This window comes from Eulemur rufifrons, chromosome 25 (genome assembly GCF_041146395.1).
Source record: "Eulemur rufifrons isolate Redbay chromosome 25, OSU_ERuf_1, whole genome shotgun sequence".
In the NCBI taxonomy this organism is placed as follows: domain Eukaryota; kingdom Metazoa; phylum Chordata; class Mammalia; order Primates; family Lemuridae; genus Eulemur; species Eulemur rufifrons.
In genome coordinates, this window is record NC_091007.1 from 1,256,399 (window position 1) to 1,273,458 (window position 17,060).

Sequence of the window (17,060 nt, forward strand, 5' to 3'; positions counted from 1 at the left end):
ATTTTTTCAGGAAGAATCAGAAGCAGTCATGGTGTTGCATGTCCTGATTACTCAGAGACCTTACTCACATATCATGTGAACTCCAAAAATCATGTTCTAATCTGCCCTTCCAAAAGGAGGAGCATATAACCATTGTCACATGCAAAGTTTATTTGCCAGTTTATTATAATTGGTTTCTTGTTCTTTCTTTATGAGTCATGCTTTAGCAAGATCACAAATTATATAAAACAGTCATCAGTTTTTTGAGGAGTTATTGTACGTTATTATAGTTTCTTATGAAGCTGGGAAGAAGATGTAAATACTATAAGGCATTGCTTTAATATTGCAAATAATGCCTAAAGGCCCAAAACTCTTAATAATTAATACTCCTATATGCACCATATCAGAATTTTTTTTTTTTTTTTGAACGCTTGTCAGGATTGCAACCTCATCTGGAATGCAACTTCATCAGAAATGGATATTCTGATTACAAAGCAAAGAAAGAAGAAATAAATTTGTTGACAGGAAAGGTAAAAAGCGAAATTTCCTTTCAATTTTAATTTTTGATTTTTTATGGAGGGTCAACTTTTTTAAAAAGCAGTTATTAGTCCTTTCTTTAAATTGTGTGTGTATAAGATATTTAATTGTTTGAAATGATGCATGATGAAGAAGGGGCATAATCATAGCACAAACAAAAAACAGATTTGTAGCTGGATATTTCCTATAGTCTAATATATTATCACTGGTGAGACTGCAAATTTCTTATAATAATTCATGATGGTATGTGTAGATTCTGAATAAAAAATTTTACCTCAGCAAAAATTATTGATTTTATTATAAATGTATAATAATTTACTTAAGAATTCTCTTTCATAAAAAACATGTAAAGTCATTTCAACATATCTTCACGTGTTGCGTAAACTGAATCAACTCTCTCCTTGTACATGTCATTGATTAACTTTGCACAATGTACAATTTGGGCGTTGCCTGCTCATTGTTGTTATCATGGTTGAGCAATATGTAACTGTGGTGTTGCCCAACCGTTAGAGGCAGAGAGAAGAAACAGGATCTGCTTAGCCAGAGGAGGAGCCGGCGATGGATCCCAAACACCAGCATGTGGAACTAAACGATGGCCACTTCATTCCTGTCCTGGGATTTGGCACCTATGCACCTCCAGAGGTAACAAAATGGGTCTTGGTGTTGCAAACTCGAAAGAATAGACACCTAGGGTGAGTGGCAGGATCATTTCCCTGTGTGACTCTGGGGGACTCCCTGGGTTCTCAGTTTTCCCAGGCTAGGGATATTCTACGTAGGAGATGGAAGGTAGTCAGACTTCACTGTGCATCCAGTTCTAGTCCATGGTCACTTGTTCACTATGGGCTCTGGTTTGTTCCCCTGTCTCTGTACTTTTCCAGCTTGGCAGATGATGTCACACTCGTCAGGAACACAGCCCGTCAGCTCCCTTGCTGGGAGGTTTAGTGCAATGGCAGTGATTTCTCTATGACTCAAGAAATCTTTCCTCCTGCTAAGTAAACATGATCCAAAGCAATCTTTCTAGTAAAAGTTACCATAATGAGGTGCATTAAAAAATTGGGAGAGTATTGCTGTTCTGCTGGCTGGTAGCCTTGAGCACCACACAGTAACACTGGACCTGCACTGAATAGAATTTCTCATGCACTACTCTCCTCTCTAGGGAAATTACCTGAAAGGAAACTGTAACACCATTTTAGTAGAAAGCTAGAACCTAAGGAGAGAAAGTTTTAATTCTTGGTCCTTGCTAATATGCATTGAATTTGTAGGAAAATGGTAGAGGTGGTCCTCTGACATGAAAGTGAGCAAAATGAAAAGTTCATTTCCTAGTCTAAACTAGTGCTAGACTGGAAGGAAATTTGCATTCCAACATTGTCCTCAGACGACGAATTGTGTGACCAGGGACTAGTTCCTTAAAGCCTGAGTCTCAGTTTCTCATCTGTAAGACATAAGGATATGCAGAGAGATACTTTGAGGACAGCTGACAGGACACATTTACTTTGTAATACAAATCGGCATGAGGGAGAAGTGAGGACAAGGGCACCCCTGAAGCTTCAGCCTTGGTCAGTCTGCGAGTGCTTACACAGCACAGGACAGACCCAGGCTGGTGTCAGGGGAGGACAGGAAGGCCCAGGAGGTAGCTCCTTGTAATTTCATTGGTAAAAGAAATTTTCTGAAATACTTAAAAAGAAATGGAAAATAGTTTGTTTCATTCAGGTGTATGTCACTTAACAAATGTACTTTCAAATCTTCATCCAAACTGATAGATAGGACAATAATTTTAAATTTCACTGGAATGATATCTTTCATAAAAGAATTGGCCTTGAGTTTTAGCACTGACACCTACTTAAATAATCTCTTACAGGCTGTGGTTAATTTCTTATGTATAAATCTATATCCCTAGAGTACTCCTCTTTGCTGCTAGTGTTCAGTTCTGCGATGCAGAGCGAATGGCTGTGTAGAAAAGACATAACATAAAAGACTGGTGTCTTTAGTGACACCTACTTTTAAAATTAGACCCTGGCTGGTCTCTAAAAATGTGGATTTCTCATTATTTCCTAACTGATACATATGGTGACTGTAACTAAACTCTTTGTACAAACAGTGGGGTTCATACATACCCACTTTCTTTTGGGAAAGTGGAGTTTAGGTGTGTACTAGACAGAGGATGTCTATGCCACCAGCCCCCAGTGAAGATCTTAGGAATTGAGCCTCTAAAGAGTGTCCCTTGTAGACAGACTTTCCCACGTGCTAACAATGTATGATGCTGGAGGAACGTGGTATGTTCGTTTAATGTCCTTGGGGAGGACTCATAGAAGTCTTCATCTATATACTTCATCTCGTGTGCCTTTTCCCTGTGTTAATTTCACTATGTACAAATAATCATGACAATAAGTATAACTATATGCTAAGCCATGTTAATTTGTCCAATAAATCAGTGACCAGGGGTCTTCTTCCAGACTGACCTCCAATGCCTATGATCAACCAGTGATCACCCAGGACTGAAGGGAACCTTGGGTTGCCCAACCTTTGCAGTAATAGAGTTAGTAAACTGGGAAGGATTCAGGAAAACTGGGATGGGTTCATCAGTCCACATACAGAACAAGCAGCAAGACATGCGGAAAAGTGGATTCTTGTGAAAGTCACTGCTTTTGAACTACCTCTCAGTCACACAGCTCTCCTAATCCTACCTGTGCTACTCCTCTAGGTCCCTAAGAGTAGGGCCGTGGAAGTCACCAAATATGCAATAGAAGTTGGGTTCCGCCATATAGATTCTGCTCATTTGTATGGAAATGAAGAGCAGGTTGGACTGGCCATCCGCAGCAAGATTGCAGATGGCTCTGTGAAGAGAGAGGACATATTCTACACATCAAAGGTATGGCGTACGTGATGCGCTTATGTGCACATTTATCTATTCTGGTGGTGTAGAGGTGACAATTACATGACAGGATCAGTAATTGTTGGTGAATGCTGCTTATTAGTTCAACTTGTAGCCACATGTGTACTCGTATTAAAACTAGACTGAAAAGCAGAGAATGGTGATGGCTTTCTCATCACTGCTGTGTTCAAATTAACGACTTTAAAGTCACTTTACTTTTCTGACCCTCAGCTCAAATCAGTGTGATTCAGCATAAACTATAAAATCAGACAGGAATGTGATCATATTACAGTTTTCCTTATCTTCTTGGTGACTTTGTAATATTTCTTACTATTCTGAATCTCAGTTGCCACCTTTATCAGAGAGAGGGACAGAGTAATACAAGAGAGGTTGTGGCCAGGCGCGGTGGCTCACGCCTGTAATCCTAGCACTCTGGGAGGCCGAGGTGGGCGGATCGTTTGAGCTCAGGAGTTCGAGACCAGCCTGAGCAAGAGCGAGACCCCATCTCTACTAAAAATAGAAAGAAAATTATATGGACAGCTAAAAATATATATAGAAAAAAATTAGCCGGGCATGGTGGTGCATGCCTGTAGTCCCAGCTACTCGGGAGGCTGAGACAGAAGGATCCCTTGAGCTCAGGAGTTTGAGGTTGCTGTGAGCTAGGCTGACGCCACGGCACTCACTCTAGCCTGGGCAACGGAGTGAGACTCTGTCTCAAAAAAAAAAAAAAAAAAAAAAAAGAGAGAGGTTGTGAGTATTAAACAACAAATAGCTGGAACTTCTTCAGTTGTGTCCAGCACATGTTAGAATGTTATAATCCTTTTTCCCTTCAGTTCCTGAACAATGGAAATAATAATTCTTGCCCATCAGGTTGAATGGATGAGAGAACTAGACTATCAAAATTCTCTAAGTTCTGTCAAACATAATATAGATAACAGGAATGATTATTACTTGATAATATTTTATATCCTTTGAGTAATTTACTTCCCTCATTCAGTAGATGTCCTAACTATATACCCAATATATAATAGAGTTCACATGGATAGTTCAGATCAAAACGAAACACAAGAAGAAAGGGAATTTTTTTTTGCCAGCGATCAACAGTTTAGAAGCAGAAAGAAAATGTCTAAATATTAAGTGAAGCAAATTAATAAAATTGGCTAAAGCATTTATTCAACACAATTTTTGTCCTTTAACCTGTGTAGCTTTGGTCCACTTTCCATCGACCAGAGTTGGTCCGGCCAGCCTTGGAAACGTCCCTGAAAAAACTTCAGCTGGACTATGTTGACCTGTACCTTATTCATTCTCCAATGTCTTTCAAGGTAGGCCACTTGTGTGATCAAACCTCTTTCACTTTGCTGCTACCATGACCATTGTTAGCAAGAATGGCTGAATTAAGCTTTGTCTTAGGTGGATGTAGGGATTACTACATGGGAGAAGAACCCTAAGTGTAATTCCTAATTCCCATTATATTGAATTAAGTTTGAACTCTCACTTCTCTACTGTGTGCCAACAAGAGAAGAGAATACAGCAACCCAAAACCTCATTCAAAACCTTGAGGAATTACCAATGGCCACGTTCAAGGCACTGTCCCTGTTAGGGCTGCTCAGTCCATCTCTTGAGATAGTCACAGGCACAGATTTCACGCAGCCGTCGTGTCCAACCAAATGGCTGCACGTGGTGCACCAGGAGTTTCCATCATCTCTCCCCATTTCGGCTGAAGCAGATCTGGAGGAACTCACTGGGTGGGTCTCACACTACAAACCCGCATGGGGATGTGGGAAAGCTGCTTCCACTGCAGCCTGTTCCTTCACAGTGGAGTTCTGTATCTGTGCTTAGGCCTTAATTACTGTGCTGTGTGCTACTCAAGTGAATTTAAGCAAAAGAGTTTATTGGATGATGTAAATGAGAAGTCCAAACCATGGCTACATTGCAGGAATGGAAAGAGACTTCAGAAACATACACTTTTCTCCATCCTTATCTGTGTATTCCAACAAGTTTGCTGGATTTCATGTCCCACCTTTACCAGTCCTGGTGATTATGACTTTGGGACACTTTAAGACCCATAGTCATTAACACATGGAAGATTCTCTGGGTCTTCCCACATCCAAATTAATCTTAAAAAGAACTTCCATTGACCATGTTTGGTTCATGGTCCTGTCTGTGGACCATGACACCCTCAGGCAGACGAGGAGAGCTGAGCGTCTTGCCTGGGCTGAGATCACAACCCATGTGTGCTGGATGTGAAGGTCTTTCTCAATGAAAGAGCATTTCCCAGAGGAATGTATAGGGGAAGACAAAAGTAACATAAGCCAACTGTTAGGAGATCTCACCAGGACTTGGGAAAATGGTATTTATTCAGACATGTAATAGACGTCAGAGATTAGAGGAAGCCTGTCCCCTAAAGACAAGGCATACGACTCAATGTGTAGAATGCTTTGCAAACATCAGTTTCTGGAATGGTACACCACCTCTCTCATGGAGGAGTAGTCTCTTTAAATGTACCTGGGAGCATGGCTATGGGTGGAGACATTAATTTGTGACATCACTAAAATGACTGCTTCTGATTCAGCCAACTGAGGAAGATATCCCAAAAGGTGAAGATGGAAAAATATTATATGACACAGTGGATCTCTGTGCCACGTGGGAGGTGAGTGTTTGGAGGGGAAACACAGAGGAGGAAGATGAGAGGTGGGGAATTGGGTTTCCATCTTCCACTTGCAACAATGGGATGTGCACCATTGGCTCTGCAAACTCACGCACAAGCTTTACAGGGGAAGTTTGGCTGAGTGCTGGGGGAAGAACATATGAATGGAATGAAAAAGAAAAATGGTGGAGAAGCACTGGGGACAAGGAAGACAGGTGTCTCTTTCACTCCATGTGCAATAGCCTCTCGGGTTTCCTAAGGAGGACACAGGAGTTCTTAACTCTTGTGGCCACTATTTTCTTCTCCTATTTTCTGATTTAATTTTTCTCTGCTTGACAGTCACTGCTAGATACGTCATTTCTGGACAGTGATTGCTTTAACAGTTCTATGTTGCATTTACCGTAATCTACAGCCAACTGCGCAAATGATTCTTCACAATCCCTTCCTCCCCAGGCCCTGGAGAAGTGTAAGGACGCGGGATTGGCCAAGTCCATCGGGGTGTCCAACTTTAACCGCAGGCAGCTGGAGAAGATCCTGAACAAGCCAGGGCTCAAGTACAAGCCTGTCTGCAACCAGGTCAGTACCTCAGCCGCCTCTCCTTTCTGTTCTTCCTGCCCTCCTTCCTGCACTCTTGCCAGCTGACATTCCCTCCCCTTCATCTTCACTTTGTGGAACAGAAGGTTCTGCACAGCAAAGCCCCTGTCTAGAAGGTCATGGAGGACTTTTAATTGTATCTCTGCTTGGAAAAGTCTTAGTGAGAACTTAGGAAGATCTTAGTGCCAAATTGTGTGAAGGAATTTGGGGAGGTAAATTTGATCAAGGAGGCCTGGAATGGTTAATCAGACCTCGGCAGGCAGGTGAGGATGCCCAGAGAGTAGAGGAGGGAAGGTGATTTGGAGGAAACTGTGTACAGGTAGGAAGGCTATGAAGATACAGAATGAGCAAGAAATAAAGAGAGAGTGAGAATTAGAGAAGAGGGGTGCTAAGGGTTGAAATGGAGTTCAAATTCCTGAGTCCTTTGTCTTGTTATGCCTACTTCAGGGGTTTTTGAACAAGGGCATAGATACACTAATAATCAACTGGAGATAGTGGAAGTCATCAAGTGAGAGGGAGGAGGTTACCTGTTATGGAGATACCTGTTGACTGTGGATGAAATCAACACAGAGGCTCCTTGGGCAGAGCATGGAGCTGCCCTGGTGCCGCCCACAGCCTAGTCTGCTTCTCCCGCAACCCCACACCGTGCTGCTGCCATGAACTGTCTTGTGTAAACACATCGATCTGCACGCACTCCTGGGCTCCGACTCACCAACTTGGAGTCAAAGAGTAAGGGTCCATGATTGAAAAATATCAGCTAAAAATTTGTGAATTTGGTATATAGTGATACCGTGCCATGATTTTCAAATACGAAAGTGAAGAAATCAATGTGATTTTCCTATTAGTTTTAACCCAATTTTTTATTATGACAATTTTCAAACATTCAGAAAATTTGAAATAATGATATAGGACATCGGCGTGTTACCATCTATATCTAAAACTGTTGACATTTTTTTCATGTTGCCAAATATACAGGCATACACATGAGTGTGTCTGGATACCTATGTGTGATATTTTGCTGAATCTCTTCAAAATAAATTGTAGACATGACAAGTCATTCCTACAGAGCTCAAAAAGCATGACACAGGAGTGGACTTCTCCCCCAGCTACAGGGCCATTATTGTATCTGAGGAAATCAACAGCATGCGCTCACGTCCTCCAATATCCAGTTATATCCAAGTTCTTCATTGTTTTTTTCGAAATATGTTTTATAGGTCTTCTTTTTGAATAAGAATTCAATTTTGATATCAAAATACAATAATTCAGAAGCAAGAAACAAGAAACTTGTTCTTTATTCCTAGTTTGGGAAATTACAAGTTAGATATGAATGCTTTATTGCAATGAAGTTAAACATAGCTTGCTGTGCCCCTCAAATCACACCGTGGTAGACGGCATGAGATTACAGTTTGTCCCGCTGTTAGTGATGCCCGTTTTGATCACTTGGCTAAGCAGTGGTAGCCAGATCTGTTCTTTGTAACATATGTTTTCCTTTTTGTGTTGCTGAGAATCTGCTGGGAGACTGTTGTAAACAGGGAAGTCATCCTCCGTAAGCAATGTTCACATGGTTGTGTGTATAGATGCCATTTTTATTTTCTTGTAGTATATTGTTATTTCCTAATGGTATTTCTTATTTATTAGGGTTTTTAAAAAAATTATTTTCTATTTTAACCACTCTTTTTAATTTTCTTACCTGACATTTTACTGTGAAAAACAATCTCTCACCAAGTCAGGATAAGTAGAATTATTCCTCCAGCAATAATAAGAACAGATAAAACCTTAACACTTACGTTTAAGGGTCAGTGTCCACAGAGGTATTCGTCACTACTAGTGGAGGCAAACATTTCTGTTCTCTCTCTCTCTCTCTCCCTCTCTCTCTCTTTTCCTCTCATCACTATGAACCCATGAATTTTTATCTTCCTATGATTTATAATTGATTTTACTATTCTTTTTAAATGCCCAAATCTACAGAGTCCCCAGTAGGATTCATACCAAACTACTTTTCTCCCTCAGTCTTGGTGTCCTCAGCCTTTGTTCTAATTCTTGTTTTGTGGCTCAAATGCTTTTCTGGCTTTGATGTCCAAACTCGAAGAGTTCTTACCTTGTCCCAGATCTGAAATTGACCATGTCTCCTTCTAGCAGACAAATGTGTTTAAAAAACAAACTCTGGTTCATAGAATTACTTGTTCTCAGAAATGGCATTGTTATTTACTCTTTCAGGAGACAAGGATATAAAATTTATCTTTTTAAAAAAGATTATTATTTGAGGTTAAAATTCTCAGTTCAAATTTAATTTTACACAGATTTTTTACTGAGCTTCTTTTATTGTAATCTTTTTTCATATTAATATTACTATTTCGTATAATCTGTGGCTTTTCCATCTTGACCATCTATAGGTGGAATGTCATCCTTATCTCAACCAGAGCAAACTGCTGGATTTCTGCAAGTCAAAAGACATTGTTCTGGTTGCCTACAGTGCTCTGGGAACCCAACGAGATAAGCGATGGTAAGAACAGAGGGTTTACCTAAAACGCCATTCTGATGAGAACTTTTCAGTCATGCCATACTCAGTTTCCTAGCGTTAACTGTCAAGTGGCTCAGGGAGAGGGGAGCAGGCGCATTTCTGACAACATCCCAGGTAATGCTGGTGCTGCTGACCCGGGGACCACCCCTGAGAAGCACTGGCGTAGCGTGGACACCTGATTCTGCTTTGGAAGCTCCTGACAAACGGATACGCAGCCTCAGGAGCTCAGCATTTCTGCCTGTCCTTCCAGGGTGGACCCGAGCTCCCCAGCTCTCCTGGAAGATCCAGTTCTTTGTACCCTGGCCAAAAAGCACAAGCGAACTCCAGCCCTGGTCGCCCTGCGCTACCAGCTGCAGCGTGGGGTTGTGGTCCTGGCCAAGAGCTACAATGAGCAGCGGATCAGAGAGAACATGCAGGTGAGGAGGGGGCTGGGGCCTCAGACTCCTGCACAGGGTCCTTCTCATGCATGCTTCTTTGTGAGGCTCCAGACAGCGTTGGCCAAGTCCCTTTCCCTGGCACTTCCTGTGCACTGTGCTGTGTGCGTCTCCCTGAGGGCTTTCTCCTACTCCACAACAGCAGAGGCAGCTTGAGCAGAGAGAGTTAGGATTGGACCGAAAACAGAGATTTGGGTTTGAGCATTAAGTCTACAAAACACTCTGTCTCCCTGTGGTAGGGACGTCTCCTTCTCTGCATCTTCTGAGATGAGGGATTTGGATTAGGTGAACTTTAGTCTCCAAATTAGTGTGTGTGTGTGTGTGTGTGTGTGTGTGTGTGTTTTCATTTCCTTGTGTACTCATGTAGCCAAGTTCCTCTGTCCTGGGGGGGCTCCCTCATGTGTGAGCAGGACGATGAGGCCGCTGTGTGAGGGTGGTGACGGGGCTGTGGTCTTGGCACCTCCACTCTCCTCCGTGTGGTTTCATCCTCCAGCCGTCTGGTCTGGGCTGCACCTGCTCACGTGGCACCAGCTCAACGCAGGGCATGGACACATGCAAAGCCTTTCCACGTCTAGGCCCTTTTCATGCCCAGAAGCTTCTACTCCTAATAGAGTGAGATTCTTCATGCCTTTCCCTTGTGACTGATGCGTGCTGTGCCTTTTCCTATATCAGAAGCACAACAACATTCTGCTATATTATCTTGAAAAACTGTTAATAGTCTTTCCTTATAAATCAATCAATTCAACTGGAATTGTTTTTCTAAATATTATGTGAAATATGGATTCAAATGTACATATATGAGTTTCATATCTATATCAAAATGTTTCGCTAAATATCGGTCCATATTTGCTGACAGATCTTAATTTTTCACTTCTATCCTGTACTAAATGTCCATGGTACTTCTCTGGCCTCTGGGCTCTCAACTGGCTTCTATGTTCCTTTGTGTACTGCCTTACTTACCTTAGAAAGTAAGTCTTGTGCCCAGAATGGTAAAACCTATTTCTAACTCCTTCTCTTACTGTTTTTTTTTTTTTTCCATTCCCTCATTATAGAAACATCCTTCTTTGACTATTCTTGACTGCCAGTATGAAAGAGTAACTCTTTTGGTCTTTGGTTGATGTTGCACTGAACCTGTAGATAAATTTGGAGAGAACTGACTTCTTGACAATACTGAGATTTCTTATCTATGATCATGATATGAATTTCCAATTATTTAAGTTATTTTTAAACATATTTCAATACATTTCATAATTTTCTCCATTGGGGCATTTGTATATATTTTCTTAGACTTATACATGGAAATATGATCATTTTTATAGTCTCTTGATAACTTTTTTATTTTTCTTTTGAGAATGTTCAAATGTACAGAAATGATTAAAGGAGAATGCAATGAACACCTCTTATCCAGATTCATCATTTGTTAAATTGTTGATATTTTTTCATTCTTTCTCACTCTCATTCTCTGTATCACTATTTCAGAACATTGCTAGTGATTTACGGATCATTTGGTTCAAATGTTAACATCTTTTTGATATTTAAAGTATCCCAAATTTAAACAGTCAGATCTTCTACAGCCAGTGTCTGTGTCCTTCCAATATGGCATCATTTGTATTTGGACAGTTCCTGGCTTGAATTGTGTTGAAAAAAGTTTTTTACACCATAAGTGTTCAGAGATGAGATATAGAAATCCCACTGTATCCATCCAACTTACTAAATCAACTTATATATTGCAAAAACTTGCCTCTTGATTCTTCTGGATATCGTAAGTCTGTGATTTTAACATGTTTGAAAAATGTCAGCTTTGTTTCTAATCCAGCACCTTTTGAGATCTTCTCTTTGCCTGCCGTCTTGTGCAGTTTCACTATGTTATATCTAGACATGGGATTCTGTATGATTTTCACCCGATATTCATTAACCACTGGAGTATTTGGCTTGATGTCTTTCATAACTTTTGGGAACATCATATATTTAAGTATTGCCTCGACACCACAGTTTCTGATACTCTTGATTGGCAATTACGCAGTCTAACAGTAATAAGAATTTTCTACCTCTGTGGCAGGTTTTCGAATTCCAGTTGACTGCAGAGGACATGAAAGTACTAGATGGCCTAAACAGAAATCTACGCTATTTCAACTCAGATATGTAAGTACCTTTGGTTGATGTGTTCTCTCACTTTACTTTCTGGGAGGAATGTAGAATGGGTGTTGGAAGTTCCCTCAACCCCAGGAAGACACAGGCCAGTTTGAGTCTAGGTGAGACAGGAGCTTTCTGGAACTTTCCTCCCGGATTTATTCCCGAGCTCTGTTCTCTGACAGGGTGAGTGAACCCAGGTCAGTGTGGGTCACCGTGTGCCTGTGCACTCCTGCCTCCTGGAACTTTCCAGAGCATCCAATATCGTTGCTGAGTCCACACCTTCCATACAGGCCTCTCAAGTCTACCACAGTCTAGTGGACATATGCTGTGGATATTACCAATGTAGCCTAATCACGTTTCCAAATCTCTGTTTATATCTCATTCTCCCAAACCTACTCGATTCCTTATCAGATTAAAGGCATTTCCATCAACCTTGTGGTCCATGCCAGAAATTTCCGTGTCCTCCACATGGAATGTTCACTAGATCCTGTCAGTTAGTGTCTTGATAGTTTCTCTAGTTTCTTTCTTCCTTCTTGGTGGGTGTTTGCTGGCGACACAAACAATGCATTTACCTCCAGGAAGGTGGGGTCAGCAGGGACCCTCGGTTTAGATTTTCTGCAGTGTGGAGGTCTTAATGCAGAGCATGGAGAAGTTTTAGAGAGGAGAGATTAAAAACCAAGGGAGGAGTATGAAGGCAATGTCCGCTCATTGGAGGTTATTCATAGCCAACAAAAGATGCTTACTATTCCTCCATACTCAAGATTCTAGGATTCATAAAAGAACTTTTATTATAATAAGAGAAAAGCAAGCAGTTATGTTACCTCTGCTAACGGAGATTTTAACAGGTAACAGAGATGATGAGATAATGTATCAAAAGGGATAAGCACAATGGCACATCGTAAATACTCAGAAATTGACAGATACGTTATCATTGTTAATATTTTATTACCTTGAGGGGAATAATGAGAAAGAAAAAATATAAAAAAGAAGTAGCAAGCATTAGTAATTCCTATCACCAATTAAATATTGAATAAGCAGTCATTTATTCATCACTTTACACTTTGTGTGTTATTTCTACATAGAGTATAGCTGTTTGGAGAAGGGCCTTATTGATATGTGACAATTTACAGTTCTGAATCCAATGTAATATATTGCATATTGTAGGCAGTTAGTGTTGATAGTTGATCAATTAATAAAATGGCAGTATACTTATTAGCAGTCACATTTACCACTCAGAAGTATTTATTAGTGATGAGCATCTAGCTGTCTTATCCTTGTTCAAAGGAAGACAGAATGAGTTTCTACTTTCATTTACAATTTGAAATAAAAATGAATAGAACATCTCTTTGCCATGGTAAAAGATGTAGAAAAATATGTTTGAATGTATGACTTTGAGTGTTCTGTGCGTTATATTCCAGAAAGAGAATATAATTTGAATAACTGATTAGTTTTTAGGAACACGTAGTATAAAGTTGTGGTCATGAAAGTAAGAAAGGCAAACTCTGTGTCACAACCAGTCGGGAAATTAAGTTTTGTAGCTTCTGCCCTAATCGCAGCTTCCTAGAAATCACTTTCCTACCACCCTACTAATGCAGCCGTTGCAGCCATACTATGCACTATTCTTTCCCTTTCAGTCTTTCTGACCATCCTAATTACCCATTTTCGGATGAATATTAACGTGGAGCCTTTGCACAACTTCTACCAGAAGCGGCTGCTGTGGAGTGGGTGTGGAAGATCCGCCTCAGGTCAGAGAGTTTTCACTGGACCTGTAGAACAAGAGCCTTCGTCCCCACGCACCTCTAAAACGTTCCTTTGTTTTTTTTGTAAGTGCTTTCTATCCCCCGCCTTTCCCTTACTAAGTTAGGTATCTAGACCCCCAAATTTTAAACACCCTTTGGGTCAGTCATCTCCGAGTGCTCCCTTGCAAATGCACAATGCACGTGTTAATAAACTTCTCTTTGTTTTCCTCCTGATGATCTGTCTTTTGTGTAATTTGTAGGGCCCAGTCAATGACCTAAGTTAGGTAGAAAGAAAAAGACTTTCCTCCCCTACACCTCAGAGGACCCTCTGCCCTTTCGCTAAGTCAGGTTCCTGGAGTTCACTTTCCCTCAGATCCCTAGACATTATTAAGCTGCAACAGGAAAAATCTGCTACTCACCAGGCTGGGGAAGTTATTATGTACACAGTCATCCCTGAAAAGTGGTGGTTTTTATTTCCACATTTGCTTCCGGATGTTTGCATTCCAAAACATCAGAAAATAGTTAAGACAAAAGCACCAAGAGATAAAATGATTTAAAAATTAACAGCCCCATTTTATGAGTCTCTTTCCAACCAGCTAGTACCATCCACAGATCCTGTACAGCTCAGAGCAAGTACAGCAAGCCGGGTTTGTGTTTTTAGCAGTTCTAACATGCCGACAAAATCCTCTGATCACTGTGAGTCAGCAATATTTTTCAGAGAGGAGGTTGTGGTTAACGCTATTGAAACATATTTAGACAAGCAAGTTTGGTAAGAGTGAATACGTTAACGCAGGGTGGGGTAGGGGGGAAATGTCTGACACCTGACAACTGATGGGCCTGCCCCAAACAAAGCCAACCTTCCAAAACTCCTCTTCTCCCGTTGAACCCGAGACAGTCATGGCCATCAATGGGAAATATTTCCAACTTCCTACATTATCCACAAAGCATACGTCACAGTGTTTAAACCACTTGTTCTCTTAACCTCTCTGGGCCGTTCCTCTATGTGTGAATAAGTTTATATTAACTGTCAATCAAAAACGCAACCCCTATGCTAATGAGGAAAATACTGGACTAGAGAGGAAATAAACTCACCAGCAAGTTCTATCCTCTGCCAAGGACTTGCTTGTGAAAATTCAGTTAGTTTTGATGTTAGTCCAAAATACCCTACCATTTTACTGGGAATGTTCAAAAAAATCAAATTCCTGGCCTAGACAGAAAAAAAAAAAAAGAGCTTTGATGTTTTCCCTTTGTATTCAGAAATCCATCCATCTGGAATCAGGGACCAGTTTCATGGAAGACAATTTTTCCAGGGATGGGGAGGGGAAAGCGGAGGGGGCAGGAGGCAGAGCTCAGATGGTGATGGGAGCGATGGGGAGCGGCTGTAAATACAGAGGAAGCTTAGCTCACCCGCCCACCGCTCACCCCCTGCTGTGAAGCCTGGTTCCTAATAGGCCACATACTGGTACCAGTCCGTGGCCTGGGGGTCGGGGACCACAGAGTTAACAGGTAAAAACAGATTCCATTCAGAAACTACTGCAGGAGGAGAAAGAGACCTCAGTATTACAACCGGGCTCAATTCCGAGTATGGCACGAGCAAGGGAGGTTTACGGCCAAGGAACAGGGCAGGGTCAGTGGATGGAAAGTTACTAAGAGGAAGCAGATGGCAGGAGGGGCTAGACTGGGATGCCAGGGTGACCTCACGGGACCTCACAGGATTCTCGGTGGAGGCAGGTCGGGGTGATCGGGCATCCCCTGGGGAAGGGTGGAGGATGAGCAACCCAGCCAGGTATCAGGGCGATCAGACCTCAGGGTGGGGGATTCTTGCCAAAACTGGATTCTTGGGGACACACCCAAGGATAGAGCTTTGTTGAGAAAAGAGCTTAGAGGAGCCTGGAGCTAGGTCAAGGAGAGAGGCTTTGTGCCCGGAGACTGCCCTCTAAAATGCGGTCCCAGGAAGAAAGGGGCGGAGGCCGAGCGTCGGCCATACATTCCTGCCTGTTTCTGCATCTTACTCGAGTCCTGCTGTCCTCACACCTGGAACAGCATCCACACACCTGCTTGGCCTCCTTTCTCCTTTGGCACAGCTGACATAGACTAAAACCCTCTGAAAGCACTTTAAGGAAGCAAAATTATGATAAAATTAAACATAGATTTTTTTTAAAGCACAAGCTCTAAGAATCCCAGAAAAGAAAAAACAAGTTTACTAAAACTAACGCAAGGTCAAAACCCTGGCAATGTATCAAAATTGTGCAAGTTCTCTGGTGTTTACTCCATGGAGGCCAAGGGAAAACTTCCCCTTTGCCCTCTGAAGGTTCACTGAAAATCAATTGACAAAAGGCAGATTATTAGGGGAAAGGGCATCAGATTTGTTAACGTGCGCAGGGGATAACTGCAGAGTGACCACCCCACCCCACAAAGGGACACAGAAGCTTATATACCATCCTGAGGTCACCAAAATTTCAGGGGCTCAGAGCACGGCCAGAAACAGGCTGTGGCAGTGACTCAGGTGGTGGGGCATGGAGGGAGAGGAGAGCAGGCCTGGTGGCAAAGGTGGTCTCGTTCCGTGGACAGAACCTCACAGGCAGCAGCCCTCAGAGAGAGTAGGCGGTGGGTGTAAAGGTGCCAGGTCTCAGGTCATCTCTGCTACATCCGGACAAGGGAAGGCCTCTCAGGGAAAGCCCGGCTGCATCAACGCCCCGCCAGACAGCTTTGCAGAGCTACCCTGTTTGCAGGCCCTCTGATCAGCCGTCATAAAATATGTCAGACTGTATTTTGGGGTGAAATATTTTGGTTTCGTTCCATTCTTATTTGTTTTTCCTTAAAAATAAAGGCCCCATCTCTAACTTCCTCAGCATCTCCCAGGGCAAGGCCCAGGCACTTGCATTTCTTAAAATCTCTGCAAGGGATTTTGACAGGCCGCTGAGTTAAGAGCCCTCTCTGGCCACAGTGACATTCACCCCTTCGTGCCGCAATCTTCATGGACCAACCACTCTTCATCCCAATCCCAGATGCCTGGGACACGTCCCTGGAGGAGCTGGTGTCCTTTGTCTACTGGCTTTTTCACATTGCACTGTGAGGTGTCAGGGTACTCTCTCTTGACACTAGCGTCACCTCCAGTTGTCTCCTTCACCGTACTTGTGGTTATGCTAAAGCTAGGACTAATTTTCAGTTCTTACTGTCTCTCGTGGTCCTTATGCCTGCCTGTCCCAAATTCTTTTCAAACCTCCCTTGGTTCTGTGTTCTGAATCTGACTGTCTCGGTTTTAGGGACCCAAGCTTCTGCCATCCTCACCACGGTCACCACACCCCACCACCAGTGTCAATTTGCTAAAGTCAACATAGCAAAGCAGTAGATTCTATACACTCCTGCCCTGAGTCCGGACACAGTTCAGGCTTGAGCATCCTCTTCGATCTTCTCAATTTGTTGCCATAGTTGCCTTCCTGGAGCCTCCCCTTGCATAGCTTTCCATGAACTCAATATATATTCCTCTTCCTGGATGGGTTTCATTGTCTTTGGATCCAAACTCGTAGCCTGGTGGCATCTTTGTATCTATGAAAATAGACATGTTACCTGTTTAATTTACCTTCATTTTGATCCACCTCTT

The 17,060-nt window shown here is 42.1% G+C and overlaps 1 protein-coding gene and 1 non-coding gene across 3 annotated transcripts; one reads left to right on the forward strand and one right to left on the reverse strand.

Annotated features, from left to right (window-relative positions):
* Positions 1–15: 15 nt before the first annotated feature.
* Positions 16–146, reverse strand: LOC138375442 (U8 small nucleolar RNA). Its single transcript, XR_011231512.1, has one exon. It is a non-coding gene; the product is annotated as a U8 small nucleolar RNA (small nucleolar RNA).
* An 866-nt stretch (positions 147–1,012) lies between these two features.
* LOC138375390 (aldo-keto reductase family 1 member C3) lies at positions 1,013–13,690 on the forward strand. Of its 2 annotated transcripts, XM_069458929.1 has the most exons (9): positions 1,027–1,158; positions 3,218–3,385; positions 4,594–4,710; positions 5,961–6,038; positions 6,489–6,611; positions 9,023–9,132; positions 9,401–9,566; positions 11,644–11,726; positions 13,352–13,690. In XM_069458929.1, exons 1-9 carry the CDS (start codon positions 1,075–1,077, stop codon positions 13,392–13,394), a joined length of 972 nt encoding a protein of 323 aa, XP_069315030.1. In that variant the 5' UTR covers positions 1,027–1,074; the 3' UTR covers positions 13,395–13,690. The 2 variants fall into 2 exon arrangements, with proteins under 2 accessions (XP_069315031.1, XP_069315030.1); XM_069458930.1 differs by lacking the exons at positions 5,961–6,038; positions 6,489–6,611; positions 9,023–9,132; ... (1 more) ...; positions 11,644–11,726; positions 13,352–13,690 and adding an exon at positions 4,799–4,864 and having other exon boundaries at positions 1,013–1,158.
* The last annotated feature ends 3,370 nt before the right edge of the window (positions 13,691–17,060 follow it).